Source organism: Octodon degus, unplaced genomic scaffold (genome assembly GCF_000260255.1).
Source record: "Octodon degus isolate 3935 unplaced genomic scaffold, OctDeg1.0 scaffold00114, whole genome shotgun sequence".
NCBI lineage: Eukaryota > Metazoa > Chordata > Mammalia > Rodentia > Octodontidae > Octodon > Octodon degus.
The window spans coordinates 928974-954183 of record NW_004524690.1 but is presented as its reverse complement, the minus strand read 5'-3'; the positions used below and the strand labels follow the sequence as shown (position 1 = coordinate 954183).

Below are 25210 nucleotides of genomic sequence, written 5' to 3'. Positions count from 1 at the left end.
CTGAGCCATCTTCCCGGCCCTTTCTTTTTAAATTTTTAAAAAATCTTTCATTTATTTGGTATGGGGTCTCACTATGCAGCTCAGACCTATAGTGACCCTCCTGTTTTCAGCCTCCCCAGTGTTGAGATTACAGGCTGCAACACCACTCCATTTCAGTGGCCGTCAAGGCATGCAGTGCAGGATCAAACCCAGGTCCTCGTACTTGCCTGGCAGGTGCTTAGAACACTGAGCTATCTCGCCAGCCCCTGACCTTCTCATGTGGTTGTTTTGATTGACCCTTCAGAACTATCTTCAGTGTTATAATGCTCAAAACTGAGTTTCCTCCTACCGCTGGATTTCATTTCATGAACTATGCCTTATTTTTAAACCCTTGTTAGTCTTACACAAAAAGTAATGCATAGAAGGCTTAAACATAGAGTTTTAGAAAAATAGAATTCACAATACCTTTTGTGATGCTAGAAAATTTGAAAAAACTAGAACCCTAACCAGTTAAATACAATATGAAGTACAAGCATATCCTCATTATAACTGTAAAATAAGTAGGGGAGATAGCTCAGGGCCATAAATGCCTGCCTGGAAAGTGCAAGGTCCTGAGTTTGATCTCCAGTACAAAAAAAGTTATAACTGCTAAAAAACATTATTGACAATGTAAATTTAGCAAATGCAGGGTTTATTCAGGAATGCAATGATAAAAGCCATAACCATGTAGTAAATAGATGGTCAAAAGTCATTTGATATAACTCAATATTAAATTTCAAGTTCAGGCTTGGCAATCAGGCAGGTCTGATTTAGAATTACAAATCAGTTATTTGTACATATCCTCCCCTCCCCCACTGGACAGATACATTAACCTTCTGGGGACCTTGTAGATGGTTCTAGATTACCTTAAATCCCTGGCTAAAGCCATTTTATTCCTTTCTTTGCATAATATTTTCACTCTTTATTTGTTTCACGTCTTTTTTACTAGTGAATGTTGTTTACATAGATGAATAGGTTTCATTTTTGTGGAGTTGTATGTACACATGATGCACTTTGATTACCTTACCCTCCCTGCTTCATCCACTACCTTAGTTTCCCACTTGAAGGGGGAGTTTCAACATGGGCAATATTTTTGATCACACTATCTCCTTAATGTTATTTATTTATTTATTTGAGGTTTCTTTAATTTTTATATGTATTACTACATATTTGCAGCATATAATGATTATATTCCTTGTGGGGAGTCAGTACACGTACATAACACATTCTTACTCTTCGCTTTCATCCCTTGCTTCCTCTCCATCCTACTCTTGGTCCCATTCCCTTTTGCAGAAATTATGCACTTATCAGACTACTGGACTGAAAGCGCGCTGAAGATACACATTACTATCTGTAAGGCATAACTTAACATGTATAAGTGCACAGCCAGTAACAGAATTTGAGAGGGCCAGTCCAGCAGGAAAAGAAGAGAATGTAATTGAAAAATGATTAAGAATTCCAAAACAGTATCAGGGGAGAATGAATCAGGGACCTTTCAAAGCATAGCACCATATGCAACTATATACACTCACATGTGTGTGTTTGAAACAAGTTTAACATTTTGTTTGTAAAATTAAATTATAGAAACTTCTGAAACTATCTTAGATACTACAGTACACAGATTTCTGATTTCAGGCTATAAAGCATAAGCCTTTTAAATTTGGTAAACTGAGTAAAGATAATTATCAAGAAAATATTTTCATAGGCAGATAGAAGCAACCGGAATTTGATCCCTGGCCTGCAGTGCCAGCCCTGCCCCCAGGGCGCAATGAGACAGTGATTGAGACTGGGTATGATGGTGCCTGCCTGTAATCCCAGCGCTTAGGGGGCTGTAAACAGGAGAATCACTACGAGTCCTATCTACGTAGTGAGACCTTGTAGAACTTTTACTAAATACATTTTTAGAAAATGAAAATATTTTCAAACTAGCAATAATTGACTACTTTCACTGAAGATTGTATATGTTGAAAACAAATTGGCTAGCCTCTAACAATTTTCCATTTGACATACTATTTTACTTCAGTTGTTTCTGTTATGCTGTATTAATCATTCTCAGAATGTTATCTTCCCATTTAATAATTGTTAATTATAATTCATGAAATTTATGTTTTTTGCATCTTTAGAAGCTTTTCTGCATACATCATGAATTCTAGAGTGAAGCATAATAGAAATTAATCCATTTTAAAACAGCAAATCAGTAACTTTTTAATTTTAATTTTTATTTATTTTTTAAAATTTCCAAAACAATATGATAGGAAGGTAACAATGGTTAATACCATTGCAATATTTTGTTCAAATATAGTTTGAACAATTAAATTCTGATGTTATGTATTCTGTGTAACTAAAAGATAACTAAAGATAACCATACCATTGTATGGTTATCTTTAGTTACTCAGCATACACGACATCAGAATTTAATTGTTCAAACAATATTTGCACAAAAGTATTTTTCCATTAACTAAGATAAATTACATTTTAAAAATACATAAAACATTTTATGCTTATCCCTTTTACTAAAAATTACATTTACTTTATCAAAATAGCAATAACTAATTTAAGACTTGATACTAGAATTTTTCTACATATTAATTTTCTCCATAGACAGAATATTTTTAACTTGAGAAAGTTGGAATATACTCATTCTCATTTAACCAAAAGTATTCCAAATGTTTTCTGAACATTTTCAAAAGTGATTCTTCATATGTAAGGGCAGAGCCCAGAGAGGAATTTATATCTCTTCTCCTATACCTCTAAATCATTTTTCCCAAAATCTAGGTTATGCATAAGCCTTTATTTCACTATCTTTTGGGGTGTTTGCATACAAAAGGAGGGAGGGTTTCCTCTTGTGAAAGTTGTTGATGGATACACTTCTACTCTATCCCTGAAAAGTTCAATCACAGAAGGAAGAAAAAAGTGCAGGCTACAAGCAGTTATGCATCTCAAATAACCATCCAAGGCATGCAGAGCTAAAGAGGTTATCAGTAACAGTGTCTGCAGCTCCATCTCTCTTTTCCTGCACCTGCCCATCTGGGTTCAGTAAAAATTGGAATATTTGACTTTTTCTTCCTCCATTCTGTCTTTCTGATCTCCTTCCTCTCATCCTGTTTCCTACTGCTTTCTTTCTGCTCTCGCACATTCTCTTTACCACACAGTCTTCCTGTCATTGCTGTACTGTGTCACTCAACAATACTGAGTGCCAACCGTGTGCTAGTCCGTTCTGAACAGTAGTAAGCTTGTGTAAAAGCAGGGTAGCTGGAGTACAGTGAATTCAAGCAGGCGTGAGGAGTGGGGACAGGATGCTGACCCCCCCCCCAGGGCCTTGAGGACTTGCTACACAGGGTGGGAAGTGTGGTCAGCCATCCTGCTGCTCTGAGGAGAATCAAGAGGTTGCAGGGAAGAATGAAAGCTTGAAGATCCCTTAGCCTTGGTGGTCACTGGGCAGGACTTGCCTATGGACTGGACACGGAAAGAAAGACTAAAGAAGAAGGCACAGGGCCGGAGATACAGCTCAGTGGTACAAGACTTGCCTGGCAAGTGCAAAGTCCTGAACTTGATTTCTGGTACAAATATATATATATTCAATTTTTAGGCTTAAATCACTTTGCCTTATGATACAATTTATTGTTTTCTTTCTCTTTCTGCTTTCTTTCCCTTTACCCTTTTTCTTTGTCACACCATAACCAAATCTAGAAGACTGTTAACCAGCTCCCAGTTCTTTCCTACTCAGCTGTCAGTTTAGAAGTTACAAATTCCAGGAACCTTTCCTGGGGTCCCCACGCTGGGTCGGCAGCATCCCACATGTCATCTGCCTCTTCACATCAATTTCTGTAGTGCCGCATTACTTCACAAGGTCCTGTGACACGGGGGTTCCAAGCATGGACTTTGAAGCCAGAATGCAGCAGGGTTTTGTCCTAATTCTGCCAGGTGAGTGAACTCTGTCGTGTTCCTTAAGGAAATCTCTGTTCCCATCTGTGTTAAGTGCAGATAAGAAAATGGTTTGCCTCATAGAAAGCTTTCCATCCAACCATGTATGGCAAATGCTAAATAAATTAGAACCATAACATCTCTGTTTTTGGTTTCAATTTTCCACCACCTTCATCTAAGCAGATTCTCTATAGAATATCAGAATCCAAACTAAAGAGAAATGCCTCGGTAATTTAGACCTGGGAGGGGGGGAACCTCCCTCTTCGGTGACACACACACTAAGTGCAGTTTGATTTATTAGCCAGGTTAGATAAGTACATATATGGGAGTCATAGTTACTACAGTTAATTTCTATGTTCTCCACTAATTCGGGAGATTTTTAATTGTCCAAAGACAGCACTTACCTACTAGATTAGGTGGCCCCACAAAATTATATTCCCTTAACGTCCCACCTGAGCAGGTGCATGTACAGAAAACGGAGAGAAAAAAAAAACTGATTAGAGATTGGAGGGGCATAGGGCGTGAACCTCTTAATCATTCTTCACTTCCTTTTTTTACAAGATGACTTGGCAACGTCTGCCACATCCGCGGCAGAAGCAGCGACGCCTCCTTGGTGGAGTTCGCTTACAAGAGCCCAGCTTTTGCCCTGCACATTTGTGGCTTCCGTGGACATATTAGCAACTGGTGGTTTTAGCTCCCAGTCGCCCAGAGTTGCCAAGGGGGTGAGAAGTCATCTGGAAAGTATTTTAGCCTGAATCACACTGATTCACAAGACTAGCTGGTTTCTCCTGAAGTGTTTGGAAAATCTGCACCGTGCTCAAGTCCTGGTGCAGGTGCATGGTGAAGAAATCCAGGAGATAAACCCAAAGACTGAACTTGCAGACCAGGCGCCAAGTAGAAACTGAAAGTATACTACCGGGTGATCCTACGGAAGTTATGGAAAAGGCAAACCCCAGAGCCCGGCCGTGATGTGTGCCGCCCCTGGGATGGATGAACCGGCAGGGGCCCCGTGGAAGACAGAAACCAGCTGCAGAGCCTGCCCTGCCCAGCATCGACTCCTGGCAAGTCCGCTGAAGAGCAGGGTTCTGGGCGTGATTATGGGTGGTGAGAGCTTGCTCCTGCTGCAGTTGCGGTCATCATGACCATGCCCGCCTCCCGCAGACCATGTTCCATGGTAAGCGCTCCTCTCTCAGAAGCACAAGTTCGCGCGCCTGGCGCGCCGGGGAGTACGGTACGCGCGGCCGGCCCCCCGCCCCCGCGCCGGTGCACGTCCGGGAATAGCCTGGCCTTGCACTTTGGACCTACTCTGAGCCTCTGGGCACAGCCTCTTTCTTGGTCAGAAACTGCCCGCTCCCGAGGAGCGTGGCTCGTAACCACTTGCACCTGGGCTTGCTGACCTTCGCAGGCTGCGAAAAAAGCAGTACCCGGCACCCGCTTTCGGCCCCTAGATCCAGCGCTGCAGCGTCGGCGCTGCTGGGCCAGGTCACCGAGGTAACCAGTGGCCAGCGCAGGCCGTCTGTCTGTACCCCGCCAGCGTAACCCCCCAGCTACAAGACGCCAACCAATCCTCCCCGTGCTCTTCACTGCGCAGTTACTCACAGGCAGCCTGCGTTCAGCAAGTGTCTGGGTTCTAGCAGCTCCGAACTTCCTAGAGAACTGAAAGCGAAGTTCCCTGGGGAAGCGCTTTTAAACCCTAGGGGACAGGTCTCTGGAAAACCCCGTGTTTCTCCCTCAGCAATGCTGGGAGTTTCCGACTAGGGCTGTACCTTGTAATGATTGCTGGGAACCCAAGTCTGGGACAGGCATTGCGAAAAGCCAGACTTTGTTTTTATGTACACTGGCTCCTTGATAGAGCCAGGATTCAGTAGACAAATGTCTAAAATTCTAGGTGCCTGGTGAGATCTTACATATTTTATTGGCGCAGAACAAAGCCTGACAATGGAAAGGGACGGAACTGGCGTGAGCTGAATACCTTTGGGAGCCATGTGGCCAATTTGCGACTTTAGATTTAAAAATACAGGAGTAAAAGAGGAGAATGGGATGTGAGGGGAGAGGATCTGGCTAGGGAAATCGGAAAGTTCCAATAAGTACTTCCTCGGGCAGAAACCCTGCTGGGGGAGGGTGCTGCGGAAGGGAAGCCACCATCTGCTCTTCCTTCTGATGGTCCCCTGCTGCCCTGGTTATTCAGTTACATCAGGAGTCATTTCCCCTCTCACAGGTATTAAAGTGTCCAGGGTTGTTCTACCTAAGGAGACCTGCTCTTTAACAAAATGAAGGTGGGGAGATGAGAGGGACATTTAGGGAAGTAATGGATGTTCTTCAGGAGATTAATACAGAATTGGAGATGGAACATGTTCTGGTTTTCTTCACAAAACCTTTGAATCTTCTGTGTTCTTTCTTTCTGGTCCACCCCTGGTTGCACCACGTCTAAGCCAGAGGTAAAAAGAGAAGGAAAGTGAGGGTGTGTGTTTTTAGCACTGCAACTTTATCTTATGAAGTAAATGAGTCATGCATCATAAATTATGATTGGCAAATGAAATATTAAAATTCTAAACTATTAATGTTTGTTATAATGAAAAACTTTCTGCTGTTTAGTTCCAGGAGATTTCATTAGATGTTTAGGATCCACTGGGATTGTGATAGAATTACTCCAGACCTATCTGTGTTATGACTTCTGGGTATTGAAGATGAGGACCAACAATGTGGTCCTCAGCTGTGCTGTATGGTCTGTGTTATTTCATCACATTTGAGGATGAAAAATGAAATAGTTATAAAAGAAGAGAACTGGGAATGATTTGGAAGCCTGAAAAGGTATAAAGAATTGCAAATGGCAATATATCAGCATTTCTGTATCTTAAGCAAAAATAGATTATTTCATGGGGTCACCATACACGTCATAGTCACCCTCATGTATATGAGGTTTTATCCCAGTCTTATCACTGTACTAAGAGCAGATATTTAGTGGATTTTTTTCTGAAATAAGCACATATGATACAATTTCAGAGATTGACCAGGAAGTACATTAGTTCTTGCAGAGGATTTTTTAGAATTGTTTCTTTTGACTATGTGTCTACACTTACTTTTATTTGAAGTGGTGTGTGTTAGCAGGTAGTAGCTCAGTTTCTAGAATCCTGAACCTGACCAAATTAGGTTGGAATCCTAGTTCTTATTAGGCACATTTATATATATTAGGAAAATGTTCTTTTCCCACAGATTCTCCACCTGAAAAATGTAAATACCATGTAGATGTGTACCTCATGAAGTGCTTATAGAATTAAATTCCCAGTGAAAGTAGGTCTTGGTAATATATGTTCAAGAAACCTTTGTTGATCTTAAAGACTGATAAAAGACTGGATTTGGTGGACTGTAGAAACCCACTTATTTATGTTCACTTTGACCCCATAACTTAAACAACTGAGGATAGAATGTATTATTTGGCTTAAATTAAAAACCAACAAGAGTTTTTAGACAGCCATCATTCTGGTTTAACCAAATTCCCTACTGAAAACAATTCTCCAGTTTCAATTCCTTCAGGAGACTTAAAGACAATTCCACAAGTCCATACTTGACTTGCATTGTTCATTATGGTTTGTGTTGTCTGTGACCTAATGAAAAGTTCATGGAGAGGGAGAAAGGTGGCTGTCAGTGTAGTAAGAAACAAATGCAAACAAAATAAAAGTTGAGTTTCTTTCCCATTGTGATGCGCAAAGCCATACACTCTTAATATATTATACATATTCTGTGTGTGGTGTGGTAGACAAGAGTTCAATTATAAAACTATTCATCGAAATATAACATGTTTTTATTTTAGAAATCTGGTATGTGTAACTTAACTGGCATCCCAAGACAAAAACTCCCAAGTCTCCATATTCCAGATCTCATTCTTTGCTTTGCCCTGCTCTATCCAGAACCGACTCACTCAACAACAGTAAAAACAACTTTGCAGTCTCTTTACAGGCCGGGTAACTTGTTTTAGAACTGAGAAAGCAGTTGTAGTACACAAAAAGGCTTGGATTTTCACCAAACCACTGTTAGAAAACAGTGACAAAATGCCATCTGATGCATTAGTCAGTTGAGAAGTATTTCTAAGAGCATTTATTGACAACTGAGGTGAAGAAGATGGCACTTTCTGATGGAAAACAGAACAGCCTCATTTGGAGATAAAATTTAAAGATAATAATAACATTTTCCTTTGATAGTAATGTTAATTTTATTATATTCTTTTAAAGTTTATTTCAAGTTATATGTTCTATAATTTTTTATCTAATCCTCTCAAAGTATAACTTTTAGAAACCTGAAAAATTACAGAGAAAATGTATAAAATGTGTTTTATACAATCTACACAGATCCAATATGAGCTCAAAATATAATAAATGATTAGCAATTGATTAGTTTGTTGATCTTCAGGATAAAGATAGGGAGAAAGATAAAAAGGGAAAGAGAGATGAATAGTATTACAGGGAAGTCATTTTCATTTAGAAGACCAATGCAATTACATGTTATAAAAATATTATGGCCATTTTTTAAAATCTATTTGATACACTGTCTCCCTATGCAGTTTAGACTCATAGTATCCTCCCATTTTCAGCCTCCTCAGCACTGGGATTACAGGCGTGCACCACCACGCCCCTTCTTGGTGGCTCACTCAGCGCACCCTGGAGTGGGGCCAGCACAGCATGTGGGACAGGGTTCAATCCTGTGAGACCTGAAAAATTACAGAGAAAAAAGCAGGTACTTAGTCTACTGAGCTATCTCGCTGGCCCTTGGCCATTTCTAATCAAATTATGGTGTCAAGGAAAACTCAGGTTAGCATCCAGAATCATGTACCAGTCCCTGTCACAGGGAAGATAATCAATTAAAGGTTATTAAGAACAATCATTATTAATCTTGAGACTAAATGAGTTATTGCTAATCATGTATATAGCTATTTATTGGCAGAGCTATGAATGGATTTCACGCCTCAATACCAGACTTTTAATTCTCTGCAGCAAGTGTGAGTCACACATAAGAAGGAAATCTGTTCTCATAACTGCTACCTAGCCTGCTTTCTACATTCATAAAATTGCTCAGCAAAAGCACACTTTATTGGGAAGTACAAATTACTTTTTTATACGTCAGATAATAACATGACAATATTATTGAGAGTTTTATGATGTCTCTTGGGTTTTAAAGATTGGTACTCATATTCTTTAAGTAAAGAAGACACACATGTGAGATGTTTTGCATCAAACAAGTACAGTCAAAGTATATTTTGGAAATTAACAGGAAGTTTGTCAACATGATCCAGGTTTCACAGAAGGATCTAAACAAGACAGTATGGAAGGTTTATGAAGAAATAAGTGAGATTCAGTATTGCCAAGGCTTTCCATTCAGTGTGTTTTTACATCCTAACTGATAGCATATATTACTTCATTATTTTTGATTGTGTAGTGGTCCCTCATTGGAAAACCATCAAAAGCAAGACCAAGTCATTAGTTTATAGGATATGCACTTGCTTCTTAGATTTTGCTAACATGGTAAGAAGCTGAAGAGAGTGAAAGACAGAAAGTAGAGTCCAAAAATATGATTAACTTGGTAAGAATTTTGGGAAAGGTAAACCCTTTCAAAGAAGAAATACAATCATAGTGCTGATAAACTTCCCAAAGTGCTGCAGCCAGAAAGGAACTGACTATTCGGTCATGCAGACTACCTTAAAGTTTTATATAAATAATCACTTAGTGTACATCATGAAATTTCAAAAACATGTGACTTTAAAACTGCACTATACTTTTTACCTGCAGATAACATGGCTTATAGGTATGTTCAACAAAAATCCAAATTGGTTAAGGCATTGATACTCACGAACATATCTTTCAGAAGCATTCTTAGATTTTTTTTTTCACACCTGTACTACACTTTCCCTAAAAGTAATTCTGTTGTTAACAAAAAGAAGAGGGGCTGGCCAAATAGCTCAGTGGATTGAAGCCTCTGCAAGCAGGCGCAGGGGCCAGGGGTTTGATCCTCAGGCCTGAGGTGCTGGCCCTGTGGTGGTGCATGCCTGTAATCCCAGCTCTTGGGAGGCTGTAAACAGGCAGATCACTATGAGTCTAATCTAGTAGTGAGACCCTAAACACCCTGTAGACCCCTTCCCTAAAATACAAAAAAAAGAAAGAAAGAAAGAAAGAAAGAAAGAAAGAAAGAAAGAAAGAAAAGGAAAGGAAAGGAAAGGAAAGGAAAGGAAAGGAAAGGAAAGGAAAGGAAAGGAAAGGAAAGGAAAGGAAAGGAAAGGAAAAAGAAGAAAAGAAAAGCAAATCTGAACTCCAAAATGCTTCCCCCTTTTGGCCATACACAATTTAATGTTTTAAGGTTCTGTCTGCACTATTCAAAAACTGAAATATATTTTAAAAATAACTAGAAGTGGTCCAATCCATCGATAAACCACAATCAAATGTAACATAGCATCACATTTAGCTCATTCTCATTTTGTGTTGAATTTAGTTTCTTTTAGGTATATTTTTGGAATTCCTCCCTTGATCCTTGTTCTGTTACCAGTAACTTCATGTAATTGTCATCTTAAAGATAAAGAAGGTAAAGAATTTGAGAATGTTATACTGATCAGCATCGATGAATTGGTATGTGGTTGTTTTGTTTTCTTTACATTTTCACTTTTTGGGAAAACATGCAATATACTTTTGGTATGCAGTGCTATAATAAAGTATCCATTTATATTTCTTGAAAAGAAAGTAAAATAACTATAGGACAAAATGTAATGAACTATTAAGTACAGTGTACGTTTTATAGCTTGCTTTATTATGTCTTTTAAAAACAAATTTTTCTATCTCTGCTCTATTCTCCTTACAACCAAAATTTATATCATCATGATTCAGCATCATTAAAACTTAAAGAAATATTGAACCCTTTTAGTTTAGAAATCTGGCATATGAAACTTAACTGGCATACCAAGACAAAACCTTCCAAGTCTCTGTACTCCACATCTCATGCTTTGCTTTGCCCTTCCTTCATTTCCTTCCTCAGCTCCAACTTACCTTAGTCTATATAGATGTGTTACATTAGGAAGGAGAAAATAACAGTGGATATAAAATTTGAAAACTATGCCAAAAAGAAATGTGTATTTATTTTTTCTGAACTTGTGCAAATGCATAGATATTTGTGTATTTGCCTTTTTATTTGTGTGCATGATATGAAATCTTTGGTAAGTTACTTTTTATTTGCTATAGAGGAATTTTTGATTACAGATCTTGTACTATAGAGGAAATTTTGATTTATGGAAAATATGAGCGAAAGGTAAATAATTTTTATATACCCCTTCTCCCTCTTATGGTTTCCACCATTATCATTTTGCATTAGTGAGGTACATTTGTTGCAGCTGATGAGGCAGTATCAATACATGATTATTCATTATAGCTCACAGCTAAAATTAAGTAAGTTTCCTAGTTAGTGGGCTTTGATAAGTATATAATGTCCTGTATCCTTGACTATGGTGTCACAAAGAATAGTTTCATTGACACAAAAATCCTGCATGCTCCTATTCATCTCACTGTATTTGCTTATATGTTTAAGTATATTGAGGGCTCTTCAGGATTTTCAACATAGACAATCATGTCATTGTCCAAACTTACTTTCTCATGTTTTAACAGGCCTATCAATACAATGTGATATATTGATTTGACAAATAATCAGCCCCTTTGAACTATGTTGAAGGTTTATGTGGTATAGAAAGCTCTTTCTAATGTTCATAAAATGAAGAAATTGTCTAAACAATTTCTTTTTTGCACTCTCCTGTCTTTCCCATAAAATTATATTAGAGTAGAATGATGTCTTGGAAAACTGTTATACATCATGGAGAGGTACAGGACATTCAACGTGATATGCACTGGAGCACCAAAGTCCCTGATTTTTGACCATTCACAAGAAAAAAAATATACTAAATAATTTTACATTTCACGATACTTTTTTATTGACTGAATTAAATGTGGCTGATAATTTTATCTTTGTTCATGTTCTATCTGGATTATTGGTTCATTGATGAATAGGGTGCTAAAAACCACAACTATTATTTCATTAGCATTTTCTATCCTTTTGATCTAATAAAATTTGCCTTACATATTTGATGGATTCATATATATTTACCTTTGTTATATCTTCTGTTAAATTTACCCTTTATCAATACACAATTACTATCTTTTCCCCTTTTAGTCTTTATTATTTGAAGTCTGTCTTATGCGATATAAGTTTAGCTACTACTACTAAATTTTGCTTTCAGTTGGTATGGTTTATCTTCTAACCTTTTATTTGCAGCTTGTGCCTATGTTTACCAGTGAAATGGGTTTTCCCAGGTAGGAGATAACTGGGTCTTGCTTTCTTTTATCCACTCATCTAATCTGTATCTTTAAATTGGGGACTGGCATGTATACACTCAATGATATTATTAATAAGCATAAACTTAACATTGCCTTTGTGTTCGTAATATTTTGTATATTCTTTGTTCCACCCTTCTTTTATTATGCATTTTTGTGAATTTTTTTATTTCTGTCATTATAAGGTTTTCTCTCTTGTCTATCTCTGTTTCTCTGTTCTGATAGTGAGATCTGCATAATCATACATTTTCATGATCACAGTCATCACCCTTTTGTTTTTAGTATGTCTGTCTATAAGCATTCCCATAGGGCTTACCTGGTGGTGATGAATTCTCCTATTTTATGCTTTTCAGTGAAAGAACTAATTTTTCATTCTCTTGCAAAGAATAGTTTGGAATAGTATTTCCAGTTCGCAGGATTTCTTTTAGGACTTTGAATATATCATTTCCCTGTCTTGATTTCTGTTGAGAGATTTGCCATTAGTGGGGGTTTTCCTGTATGTGATGTGGCATGTCCTGCTTTTATTATCATATATCACTTGGTGTGTCCTTTTGTCTTTTACTTTGGACCTACTACCTCAAATTCCTTTTAGATAACAATTTTTGGTTGAGTCCAGTTGGATTTCTTTGAATATTTTGGATATGGATGTCCATATCTTAACTTGAAGACTTGAGAAATTTTCAGCTAATATTTTGTTAAATAAAATTTGATTGCTTTTCCTAATTCTTTTCCTGGAATTTCCATAATGTGGATATTTATTTGTTCACTTAATAGTGTCTCATTTGTTTTATGGGCTCACCTCACACACTTTTTTTCTTACTTTCTTTATTTCCTTCTTTCTCTCTTTTCTTGCTTGAGCTATTTTATGCTCAAATTGGGAAATTCTTTTTTATTTTTTGAAGAATATAAAATAGTGATAAAAAAACAGCATTAGAAGAAATATACAATTTCACTAAACATAGTAATAGGAATTCAACAATGGTTGCTGTATTGCATGATGTCATCTTCAAATTAGTTGTTCAGGTTACCAGATATAAATGTGCAAGATTGGTTTACAGAAGAAACAAAACAAAACAATAACAAAAAAGTTGCAAGAGGACCAATGAGATAGCTCAGCTGACTAAATGTTTGCTTAGGCAAGCATAGGGGCCAGGGTTCAACCCCTGGCACCACATTGCATGCCAGCTCCTCCCCTGAGTTCGCTGAGCTGGTGAAGGAATCCAGGCATGGTGGTGCACTCCTGTAATCTCAGCACTAGGGAGGCTGAAAACAGAAGGATCACTACAAGTCTGAGCTGTGTAGCCAGACCCTGCACACTCAATGAATAAATAAATACCTTAAAAAAATTGAAAGGAATTCAAAAGAAAAAAATAAGAATAAAAAGAAAAAATATTTTAAGCATTAGCTGCTCTTTTAAAAAGACCAACATAAATCAGCAGTAAAATTAACGAAACTGTTCTGTATATGTATGTAAATATATATTATCCCCTTCTTTCATCCTTTTCCTCATCCCAGAGAAAATCTTTCTTCTATTTGATCTAGTCTATTATAGAAACTGTACATTCTATTTTTAATTAATTAATTGAAATGTTCAACTCTAGGATTTCTGATTTTTAGGGAATTTTATCTATATTGAATTTTCTTGTTCATATAATTAATTGATTTTCCTCTTGGATATTTGGCACTCTGATTAATATTAAATGACAAGAGGTGCATGAGTCAGATTGGGTTAAAGTGTAGCTCAGTCATAGAGTATTTGCTTAACATTCCTAAAGTCAGAGAAAAGGGAAGGGAGGGAGAAAGAGGGAGAGAGAAGGGATGGGAGGAAAGGGCAGAACAAAAGAGGCAGGGGGAGAGAGAAAGACAGATAAAGAGATTACTCATGAATTTATTCCTGATTCTCTGATTTGTAAATCTTCAGATGAGGTCTTCCTGGATTAGGTGCATTTTACATTGAATAATAAATGTTGTTAGAAGTAAAGAGTAGAGAAAAGTCACAAAGGAAAACTCATGTGTAGTCAGAGGCAGATCTTGGAGTTCCAGATAGATGTCCAAGAGTGCCAGTGATTGCTACGAAAAGCCACTACAAGCTAAGAGCGAAGCTTCAAATAAGTTTTTCCTCAGAGCTTCCAGCCAGAAGTACTGTGCCAGCACTTTAGTTGTGGACTGCTGGCCTACAGATCTGAAATAAATCTCTACTGCTCTAAGACATATTTGTAGTAATATGCTACAATCAGCAATGGGACATTCACAAAAATGGTTTCAAAATGGTCATTATTCTGAAAAAATTGTCTCATTAATACTCTACTTAGGCAAGAGCTAGGGACAATGACAATGCCTTCTGAAATGCATGTAGATTGGGGTCATACTTCTCTGAGTAGGATGCCCTATATCTGAAGCAAAACATTCAGCTGGGAGGAAATGCAAGGGCCATGTCATGACTGCCTCATTATCAGCTCTCTACACCCCATGACACACTTTAACAAAAGTAAGCTGTAAGAAAGTGAGCTTAACATTGATAAAAGTGTGCAGGATTGGTTATGGAGAAGGCTGTGTGCCTTTGGGGGTGAGAGATCTACAATAAATCTTTTACCTTCTTCTCAATTTGTTTTGAATTGAAAAATGCTCTACAAAATATTTTTGAGAGAGTCAGTCTTTGTCCAACAATTGTTCACCACTTTCCCACTCTCCAGTGGAGCACCAGTGCCAAATTTCCCTTTCCACCTACACTCCTCAGTGTTCCCAGGCTTTCTAAAAGCAGGTGCAACACATAATAGTCTGGCCTCATTGAGCAAAATATACAAACAACTCAATTACAAGGGCAAAAGACTTGAATAAACATTTCTCAAAAGAAGACATAGTAATTGTCAACAATTGTACAAAAAATGTTAAATCTCAGTAATCATGAAAGAAATGCAAATCAAAACCATTCTGAGATACCACCTCACTCTAGTAACAATGGCTATTATAAAAGAGAAAAAAATAAAAAAAAAGTGTTGAGATCATGTGGAGAAAAGGTACACTTAACACGCCACCATTTGGGTTTTAAATTAGTACAGCCATTTTAGAAAACAATATGGCACTTTTGTTAAAAATTCAAACTATAAGTATTATATATTTCATCAATCTAACTTCAGGGTATATATCTGTTTCTTTCAGTGTATACTTCTTTTAAAAAAAGAAATTAGTAGGTTGAATATATAACTGCAGTTCCACAGTTGTTGCATCACTATTCGCACAAGCCAAGAAATAGGATCAAACTAAGTTTCATCAACAAATAAATAGATAAAGGAGATGAAGGACATGTGGTATATATGCACAGTGGAGTACTATTTGACTATAAAAATAATGAAATCTTATCATTTGTGACAACATGGATGAACTTAGTAGAATAACTTCAACACATAAAGACAATGTTTCATAGTCTCACTTATATTTTGAACCTAAAATAATTGATTTAATTCAGGAAGAGAGTATTATACTTGTACTAGAGACTCAGGAGAGTAGAAAAGAACAGTGATGGGAAAAGGTTGGTCAAAGGCTACACAATCATAGAGAGATAAAAGAAATAAGTTTGAGAGATATTTTGTCAGCAAATTGACTACTGTTATTTTTATATTCTTGAAAAAATTGAAGATAGCCAATGTTGCATGCTCTTATCACAAAAATAATACCAGAGGTAATGTGTTTGTTAATTAGCTATATTTAACCTTAGCACAAGTGTATTAACTTCAAAACTTCATGTTTTACATGGTAAATGTTATCTGACAATTTTTTTTTTAAACTCAAAGTTCTGAGAAGAGATTTTCATCACTGAGATGGCACCATAAGACATGGATCCAAGGGTCAGCACTGGGCGGTTCACTTTAAGATGAAAACCACATGACAACTGTGTAGATATATCATAGCAAAGTAAATTGGAATATAAAATAATTCATTCTGGAAGGCCATAGATTACATAGTCCATTACTATGTCTCACCATAGTTCTTTAAGGTTTAAATGTAATCAATTAAAACTGATATTATAAAAACAGAATCAGATTGGAAAGGATAGTATACAGCCAAGGAGACCACATTGAAATCTAAAAATCTACTCCCTCCCAATTTAGACCTGGAAAATGTATTAAAAGTAATTTGAAGGATAAGTATTAAACAAAATATTTTCTGTAGTCATTAAAGTACAAAGTAAGAAGACAAAAAATATTTACCAATACAATAATAAAAGAGAGAAAGCAATAAACAAATTTACCAAGTTGTTCTTTCAAAAGAGAGCTCATCAAAAGGAAGAGTAAAGTAGCCAATTATTTTTTACTAAATGAAGAAAAAAAAAGAATTTACCAGGAAAAAAATTTATCTAATGAAATATAAATCATGATACAGAATCACTGTACAATACATCTTGGTAAAATGACTTAATTCAAGGTAAAGTAGAAAAGGCAAGTTATTTTGGGAAGAATGAAAGTGCTTCAAATTTTCCACATCTAAGAGTAATGAAATGTTTACAACATTCTGAGGAAAACAGAATGTGACAAAATTTTATACCTAGTAAGATTGTTCAAATACGAAGTGCATAAACAGAAGATGATGAATATCAGAATGCACAGGAAAGAACATTCATGATTGTTTTTGCAAAAAAATAAAAAAGGAGGGGGCAAGGGAAAAATGTAGGAAAGGAGGCAAGAAGAGAACGAAAGAGGGAAGATAGAAAGCTCGAATTCTATTAGACATAAAGTGCAGCCAAGAAAGAAAGATGTATAAATGCAGTAAAAGATCTATTAATGAGCAGAAAGCTCAATTCTAGAGTTACAGTGGTCATTTGTCCCTGCCATGCATGAGGTATAAGCAAAACACATAATGAAAATTTAATTTCTTTAAAGAAAAATCATCACAATGTGAAGCACATCATCACCAATTCTTCTCAGAATAGTCTTTCTTGCTTCCAACTCACCTCTTCTGCCACTCTTGCTACTTTCTAAAGCAGTTCAGCAAGTCCTCTCTCATGGGGACCTTTAGGAGCTTTGATGAAAAATGGTGAGCTTTGATGAACTTAACTCTGTTAGGTTCTTTCTCACTTATCAGAAAGGCAGGCTCCTGAAATCAGGCCAGTATTTCCTCATCTACCTCACTCATCAGCTACTGCACCATGCAATTTCTGGCTGTTCTCCAAAATCAAAATGCCCATAAAAGGAAAATGTTTTGCATTGATTTAGGGCACTGAGGTAGCTACAACAGTGCAATTAGACACCCTGAGATCACAGAACTTCTTCAGAAAGTGGCAAGAACAATGGGATAATTGTGTTGGAAGGGAGGAGGACTGTGTGTAATGGGGAGGATTAGTGGTCGTGTATTTTTTTTAACTTTAAACACTGTGTGTATTTTTTAGTGCCTTCTTTTATTTTATTCATGGGTATTACTGCTATTTGAATATTTTCATTTGTGAGGACAGAGATTCCCTGTCTTCTAAATCACTGTAGGTTCAACATGTAGAATATTACATTGTGGAACGCACTAGCTCTCTAGATATACAGTAGCTAATGCTTAAAAGTACTTAAATCCTATTTTAAAATCATAATGTAGAGATGTTGATATACATGAATGACTGTATTGGTCATTCTGGTGGTCATACCAAAGCAATACAGATGAGGATGAGGGTAGGGTGGCAGCATGGCTAGATTCTGAGGACAGCTGTCTTCCTGATCACAAACTGTGGACTTTATCTTTCCTCACATGGTAGAAAGAGGATTTGGGAAATTTATGGTTTCTCTTTCATAAGGTCATTTCACCTTCCTGACTTAATTAGTCCCAAAGGTCTCATGTCCTAATGTCATTAGATGGGGGAAATAAGATTTCAACACACAAACACATGAGTTTGGGGAGACAAACTTCAATAAAGACATTGTAAAACCACTATCATAAAATTATTACAGGTTTTACTACACTAATAATACCAGTGACTTCTCAGGAGCACTTGTTTATGTGCCAGTAATCCAAATCCTTGACGTCTACTCAGAAGCTTGCTTGTTGCTCCTGGGCAGGCAATGTATAGAGTTATGGCTTTAGAACATGCTCATTCTCAGCATTGCATTCTCATTCTGCATGTCAGTTTAGCTTAGCAAGTTCATCATATTTCTTTGCTTGACAGCTCTTGTTAGTAAAGATTTATCTTTATTCTGACTGTAGCTATACCAGTTCACCTCAAATGAAGCTCTGAATATATTCAAAGAGTACCTGGCTCCTCACATGGTCTCAATGAAATCCAACAAGTCCTAAAACTTAAATCCATTTATAAAGTTCAGACAAGTAGTAAGGTAATAGAAAGTAAAGTATATAATTACTGGTAATTAAAAATCACATTTGGTAGCTTTGTTAATTTCTGATTAGATTGCCACCTTTAAGATAATATATAAGCATTACTGCATGCTAGCCTTAAGACTGATTAGTGATTAAAATATACTAAAATGATCAGTAAGCAGAGGTTGATAGATTTGTAATCAGTCTTTCTAGATCACTATACATCTCAACTTCTGCTCCCTAGTGGTAGTAGTTTGGGTAATTAAACATTGATTAAGCATCTGCTAATTGTTACATGCCAATTCAATGATGAGAATGTTCTATTCTCCAAGAAATCTAATGACTAAGGAAAGATGTACAATATTAATATGATACTAAAAATAAATAGATTTTGAGAAGTCAAACATTCAGAAGATAATTGTACTTTATCAGAAAGGACTTAAAAAAAAGAAAGGACTACTTTAGTCAAAACTTGGAGTCTTATACTTTCATTGCCATTTCACTTACGTTTATGAAATGCCTGTTAGTGGTTATAAGTAAATTGTTAAATCACGTACACAGTATAAAAACTATTAGGGCTGAGAGATAGCTCAGCAGTCTAAGTGCCTGTCTAGCAAGTCCAAGGACCCAGGTTTGATCCCTGATACCACATGCTCCCCAGAACCCTGGGCACACCTTTCAGGCCACTGAAACCGGGTGCGGTGGCACACGCCTGTAATCCCAGCCCTGGGGAGGCTGAGACAGGAGATCACAATGAGTCTGAGCTGTGTAGTGAGACCCTGTACCAAATAAATAAATAAATAAATAACCTATTATATTGGGTCCTAAATCTGTGTAGTTCACAGTTCTTAAGAAAAGCTAGGCTTTGAAGTAAAAAATTCATAAACAATGAGATAATGATGATAACTGTTATTAAAAATTAAAAGTGCATCTAATTTATAGTCTTGGTAGCTATCTTTGCATCAACGATCCCTGCCACTTGAGTTCAGGTGGAAAATGAGCGTGAAACATTTGGAAGTAAGGGTATGATCAGATCTCGGAACCCTCACCTGCCACACTGAGCTTTGTGGACTTGATCGTCTAGCAAGGTAATGTAGAGACACTAGAGGCTTTCGAACTACATAGTGGTAGAATTCGGACCTTCAGTGAGAGCATTCACATGGCTCATCTAAAATAATTTGCAGATGGGGAGCATTCAAGAAAAAAAAGTTTATTTCCACATTCACTTTGCACCTAGATATAGTTTACTGATCATGAATGCTACCAAGGAGAGCAGTAGTACAATTTACAGGTGGAAATCGGTGTCTTCTAAAAGCTGGGGAGCATGTGGCTAGTGGTATTGTCATTTAATTGATAATTTTTATTATATAGAGATGAAACGAAAACCTTGAAGTTTGATAAAATTAAGTTGTTGTACTGTTAGCAAGTAAATGAAATACAGTAAATAGTAACTGAATGGATGGAATTCTTAAAAGGAGTGGGGACACTAAAATGGCCCTTAGCACCAAGAGAGGAAAACAGGTGTCTATCTGTGCTGCAGTAATGAGGTGAATGCTAAAGCTGCCACATGATTATGAAATTTATCACTATCATAAATGAAGGCTTCTTCAGAATTCCTTCTTTGGCCATATGTGGTGACCTATGCCCATAATCCTAGAATTCAGGATGCTGAGACAGGAGCATAGACGCAAATTTGAGGACAGCCCTAACTACATAGCAACACTGTCTCGAACAAACAAACAGATAAAATTCTTTTTTGTCTGAGGTGTCTATTCTGGTCAAGCCTTGTCCTAGTCATACCTAGTCTTCCTTTTACTAAGTCAGTGTCTTCATTTTTGAGGACAGTGATATGTCTAACATTCTTCTTCTTTAAAAGCTGTTTTATGAAAACCTCCATACTAGTAATCTTTATTGGTTTTGAACTTACACCTATGTCAGCATTAGCTATGGCAAGTTGGGTTGAATCTGGCTTCTTTACCATAGGGCCATAAATGTGAATCTCAGACAGATCACTGATCCAGACATTGTGGATGCCTTCATGCTAGTATTGTGCTTCCACTGCTCTTCTATTTATAGGACTTACTTGGACATGCTACTGTATTAACTCAAAATGCATCACTGGTAATCACCTACATGAGAGTAGAAATACAGTTTAAAGAGAAAATTCTCTGTGCACCGTGGTAAATAAATGTTTTAACTTGAAGATGAGAAATTTATAGTGTTATGTCACGAACCCATAGACCTTGCTTAGTATTCAATCTGCATCTGCAACTTGGTAGCTAAGTTACATTGGATGAACTAACATTCTGTGGCTTTGTTTCCTTTTTTAAAAAATGGAGCAGTGCTTGGAATTTACTAAGCATTCAATAAATGACAGGTATGATGTTATGCATTTTAGAAATAATATGCTTACACTGATGCTTTCTCAACTTCTCATGCCACATTCTTAACAACAGAGGAAGACAAGGAAGTATAATCAAAAGTGGCTGCAAATTGTTTGAATTATAAGAATCAAATTCTGTTAAAATTAAACACAGAAGATGGTTTTACATTTATAGAATCTAGAAATATAGTTTCAGAATTTTCCTGAGCCATGACTTTTCCAAATTAATAAATTTTCATAAACTACTACATGAAACTCCAGTGGGGCCTGACCCCTGGCCATCCTGCATCATGCTCTGCCCACTGCTAAGTAGCCTCCAAGTCTTCTGGTAGAACCTGAGGACACCAAGGGCTGCTTTTGTAACAACCATTGCTTTTGTCCAACATACTCATTTTATGTTTAAGAAAATTCAGGAAGAAGCTACATTGAGTCAGCACAATGCTGTAGAAAGAACAATGTGCCAAAATAAAAATTATGTTCATGCAGAGCTACAATCAGAGACCCAGTTTGTCATTTGGGATGCGAGTCTCTGTGCAAGTCATTTAATCACCACAGCCTCCCTTTCCTAATTTACAATTATAAATGGAATTTGCACAACTCCTGAGGTCTATTCCTACTATATAATTATTCCATTTCAAGAATGTACAGAGCTATCTAAAAACTCTAGTTCACTGTTCTTTCCATTTCACTGATGTAGGATTACAGTCTATTTGGAAGGTCCCGGGAATGGATGCCCTGCTTGCAGTTTAGGCTAACATTTTTACACACTCAAAATAGGATATGCATAGCTTGGCAATCTGTGGCACGGTTCCAAGTGCCGGTGGATATGCTGCCAGGTTTTCCATAATTACACAGTGTTTGTATTTGACATTATCTATGGAAATCTGCCAAGTGTTGAATCATATAATTCCTATAACACTATTTCTTATACTTAACCTTACAGAACAACAACTTAACTAACTGAAATTAAATTAATACCACACTGTGCATCTAAGGTGTGTTGGAGAGGCATCTCACACATACAAAATACGCATTCACCTCCAAGACAAGTGGTCAAATGCATATACAATTTTTTTTTGCATATACAATTTGATGCCCAATAAAAACTTCATTCAAAAACCAAGATTTATCCACTGACATTTTGTGAGATCTTCCCTTGTTCTGTGTTCTACACTGTTAGTATTTCCAATGAAATATACCAATTATTTGATTTTTTTTTTAGTTGAGCCACATTGAACAAATTTTGTATAGGCATATCCACAAGTAGAAGATAAAATATCAAGTGTATTTTTAAATTCTTCAGCAAAAAATACATTTTGGAAACAACTACATAATTATATTTATTTGATACATCATATTTACAAAAATAGTCATTTTCAATATTATATTTAGATTAGTTCTCTTTTCATTTGGTAGAAAATGTAGAACATGGTTTATAGGTTTGGATTGATTATAATTTGTTTCAAAATGACCATTCCAACCTGAAGGATGTCTGTTTGCTTAAGAAGATATTGCTAACTGGAGCAAACACCTTTCAGGTAGAATATACTCCTTGTCCATTTCCAGTGAAACCAACTTTATAAAAAGCCTTGCTCTATCTCCTCTTTGTTCTCTTTCACACTCTATTTCTCAAAGTAATATCCACCTATCACCTCTTTTTCTTCTGTAGGCAAATATTCTTAGAAAATAAAATAGAAAAATGTACAAATACACTGTATTAACTTTCTCATTGCTCAGTATAATACCTGACACACACAACTTATTGTGAGATAGTTTTAACTGGCTAACATTTTTGGTCTGTACTTGGCTGATTCCAAGATATAAACATAGTGGGGCAAGGTATGGAAGAGTAAAACTGCTCTGCTTGCGAAGGCCCAGCAGTAAAACAGGGAAACATTGCCAGAAAAGGATAGGTGAGGAACAACATATAATAGTGAAGGTAACACCATGATGACCCAACTAGACACACCCAGGGAGTGCTTTATTAATCTCCTGGGCATTTGTCATCCAATAAAGTTGACATAGTTGGATTAATGGTCACACTTTACCCCTCAACAGCTTGCTAACCTAACACCTCTCCTTAAACCACACTTAATGTAGAAATAAAGAAAAAGCAAGTTCACAATTTTCTCTAACATAATATGTACAACCACCCATATGTATTATAAATATAATAATCAATGTCTCAACAATACTAGCACTGGCAAAAAGTCCAATTCTAAGTTTCTTCTGGCAGTCAGCATAAATTCTTAGTGTGAATTTCTATGAAAGTAAACCCCCCCCCCAAAAAAAAAAAGTTACATTGGGTCTTTAAATTTTGGGGTCCGAATGGTTTTTAGTTCTTTACAAATTCTAGAGATCAGATCTTTGTCTGAAGTCTTATTAGTTAAGATTTTTTCCAAATATGTGGGTTGTCTTTTCACTTTGTTGGTAATTTCTTTTGATGTGCAAAAACTTCTCAATAAGAGGAGATCACAGTTGTAAATTCTTTCAAGTATTACCCATGTGATTTGATTTTTGTTCATGAACTCTTTGCCTACCCCTATGTCTTCAAGAGTTCCCCCTACTTTCTCTTCCAGGAGATTGTTTCTGTTTTAATGTTTAGATCTTTAATCCATTTTGACTTTACCTTAGTGCATGGTGATAGACCTGGGTCAATATTTAGTTTTCAGCATGTGGAGAGCCAATTTTTCCAGCACCATTTGTTAAAGAGGCTATTTTCTTCCAGTAAACACGTTTGTCCCCTTTGTCAAAGATAAGGTGGCTGAGTATGTTACTAGATGCTTCTGCATCTTCTAATCTATTCCATTGGTCCTCAGGTCTATTTTGTTGCCAATACCATGCTCATTTTTATCATTATAGCTTTGTAGTATAATTTCAAGTGAGGAATTGTAATACCTCCTGCCTTGTCTTTATTGGCCAGGATTGTCTTTGTTATTCTAGGTCTTTTCTAGTACCAAATAAATTTTAGGAACAGTTTCTTTAGGTCTGTGAGGTATGTTGGTCGTAGTTTGATAGGGACTGTATTAAATCTGTACAGCAATTTTGGTAGTATGGCCATCTTCACAATGTTGGTTCTTCCTATCCAGGAGCAGGGAATATCTTTCTATTTACTGCTTGTCATGACATATCAATTATTGTCATACTGTCTCTAAAGTAAACATTTGGTTTTTTAAAAAGGGTAATAAATGAAAAATAGAAACAGAAGAAAAAAAATGTCTCAGGACTGTCCTGCTACAATGCTGTGTATGGTTAGATTTCTAAATTTCTGTGTAAAAATATCTAATAGTTTTTTATATTTTTAAATTTCTTAAATTTTTTTCTTCATATTCTGTAGGGACTTAAAGTTTAACATATCAATACTTGGTAGAAAATACATGCCTAAGATGTTTGATATTCAGACAGACAGTTAGGTTAAACCGAACTGTATGTGTTGTAGGGTAATAATAAGCTTCTCTTCTGGACAGTTAACAACCTAAGTTTGCAGACCAATAATTAGAGAAAAACAAGGGTTGCAAGGTCAGCCAACATTTTGGCCCTAGCCTTTCAAGGTCAGTGAAGACTCAGGACAAAGGAGAACCTATACTGTAACATCATGTAATTCAGTTGTGTCCCAACTTTTCTGATCAAGGAGATTATGGGCCCACAGGGGAATGTGATTGATGATGTAGAATGTGCCTAAGGAGAGTCACATGTAGAGAAACCATTCTCTCAGGCTTTCAGAGAGCAAATTGGTCAAGCAATGGCTGTGACTCATCCACATAGCTGACACTGACAAAGGATCTACAAAGTATGGTACAGGGTTTCACGATAAATCCTGAGGGGACTTGGCTGACCTTATCTGACACAAAAGTTACATTTCTTGTTATATAGATCTTGCTTTATCTTGGTCTTAACCATCCAGCATAAAGGTGTTAAAAACTAGCTATAAGGGGTGAAGCCATATTAATATGCTGTGCTTAAAGGGCTCAAGTCAACAACTTCTGACTTTGCCAGTACTACAGAAAACCCACTAATATTATGGACTACTGGACTACATTGGAATGTTTTGTTGAATTCACACACCTACAACATTTAATGATGATGGAATACCCTTCTCTGACAAAACTAAACAAAAAAGGGGATAAAAATTAATGATCACTTTGTATCTGTATATTCAAAGTAGTTAGGATAGATATACAGCTACATTCTCTTATTTCAATGGATAAGAAGTTTTGTTCTAATAGTGTTTGTGGAC

The 25210-nt window shown here is 36.6% G+C and overlaps 1 protein-coding gene and 1 long non-coding RNA gene across 3 annotated transcripts in view; one reads left to right on the top strand and one right to left on the bottom strand.

Annotated features, from left to right (window-relative positions):
• Nucleotides 1-5656, bottom strand: part of LOC111812149 — a 101248-nt gene extending 95592 nt beyond the window's left edge. Inside the window, exons 1-2 of the long non-coding RNA XR_002817730.1 lie at nucleotides 5542-5656; nucleotides 4347-4394 (exon numbers count right to left, since the gene is read on the bottom strand). This is a non-coding gene — a long non-coding RNA (uncharacterized LOC111812149). The remainder of the gene's footprint in view (nucleotides 1-4346; nucleotides 4395-5541) is intronic.
• The window catches only part of Il7 (interleukin 7), a 29688-nt gene continuing 9034 nt past the window's right edge, over nucleotides 4557-25210 (top strand). The window contains exons 1-2 of one of the 2 annotated variants that reach the window (XM_004639751.2): nucleotides 4557-5116; nucleotides 10420-10553. In XM_004639751.2, the coding sequence (XP_004639808.1) occupies nucleotides 5107-5116; nucleotides 10420-10553 (144 nt within the window). In that variant the 5' untranslated portion in view covers nucleotides 4557-5106. Of the gene's footprint in view, nucleotides 5117-5258; nucleotides 5434-10419; nucleotides 10554-25210 lie in introns of those variants that run through there. The other variant, XM_023699601.1, reaches the window with a different exon arrangement.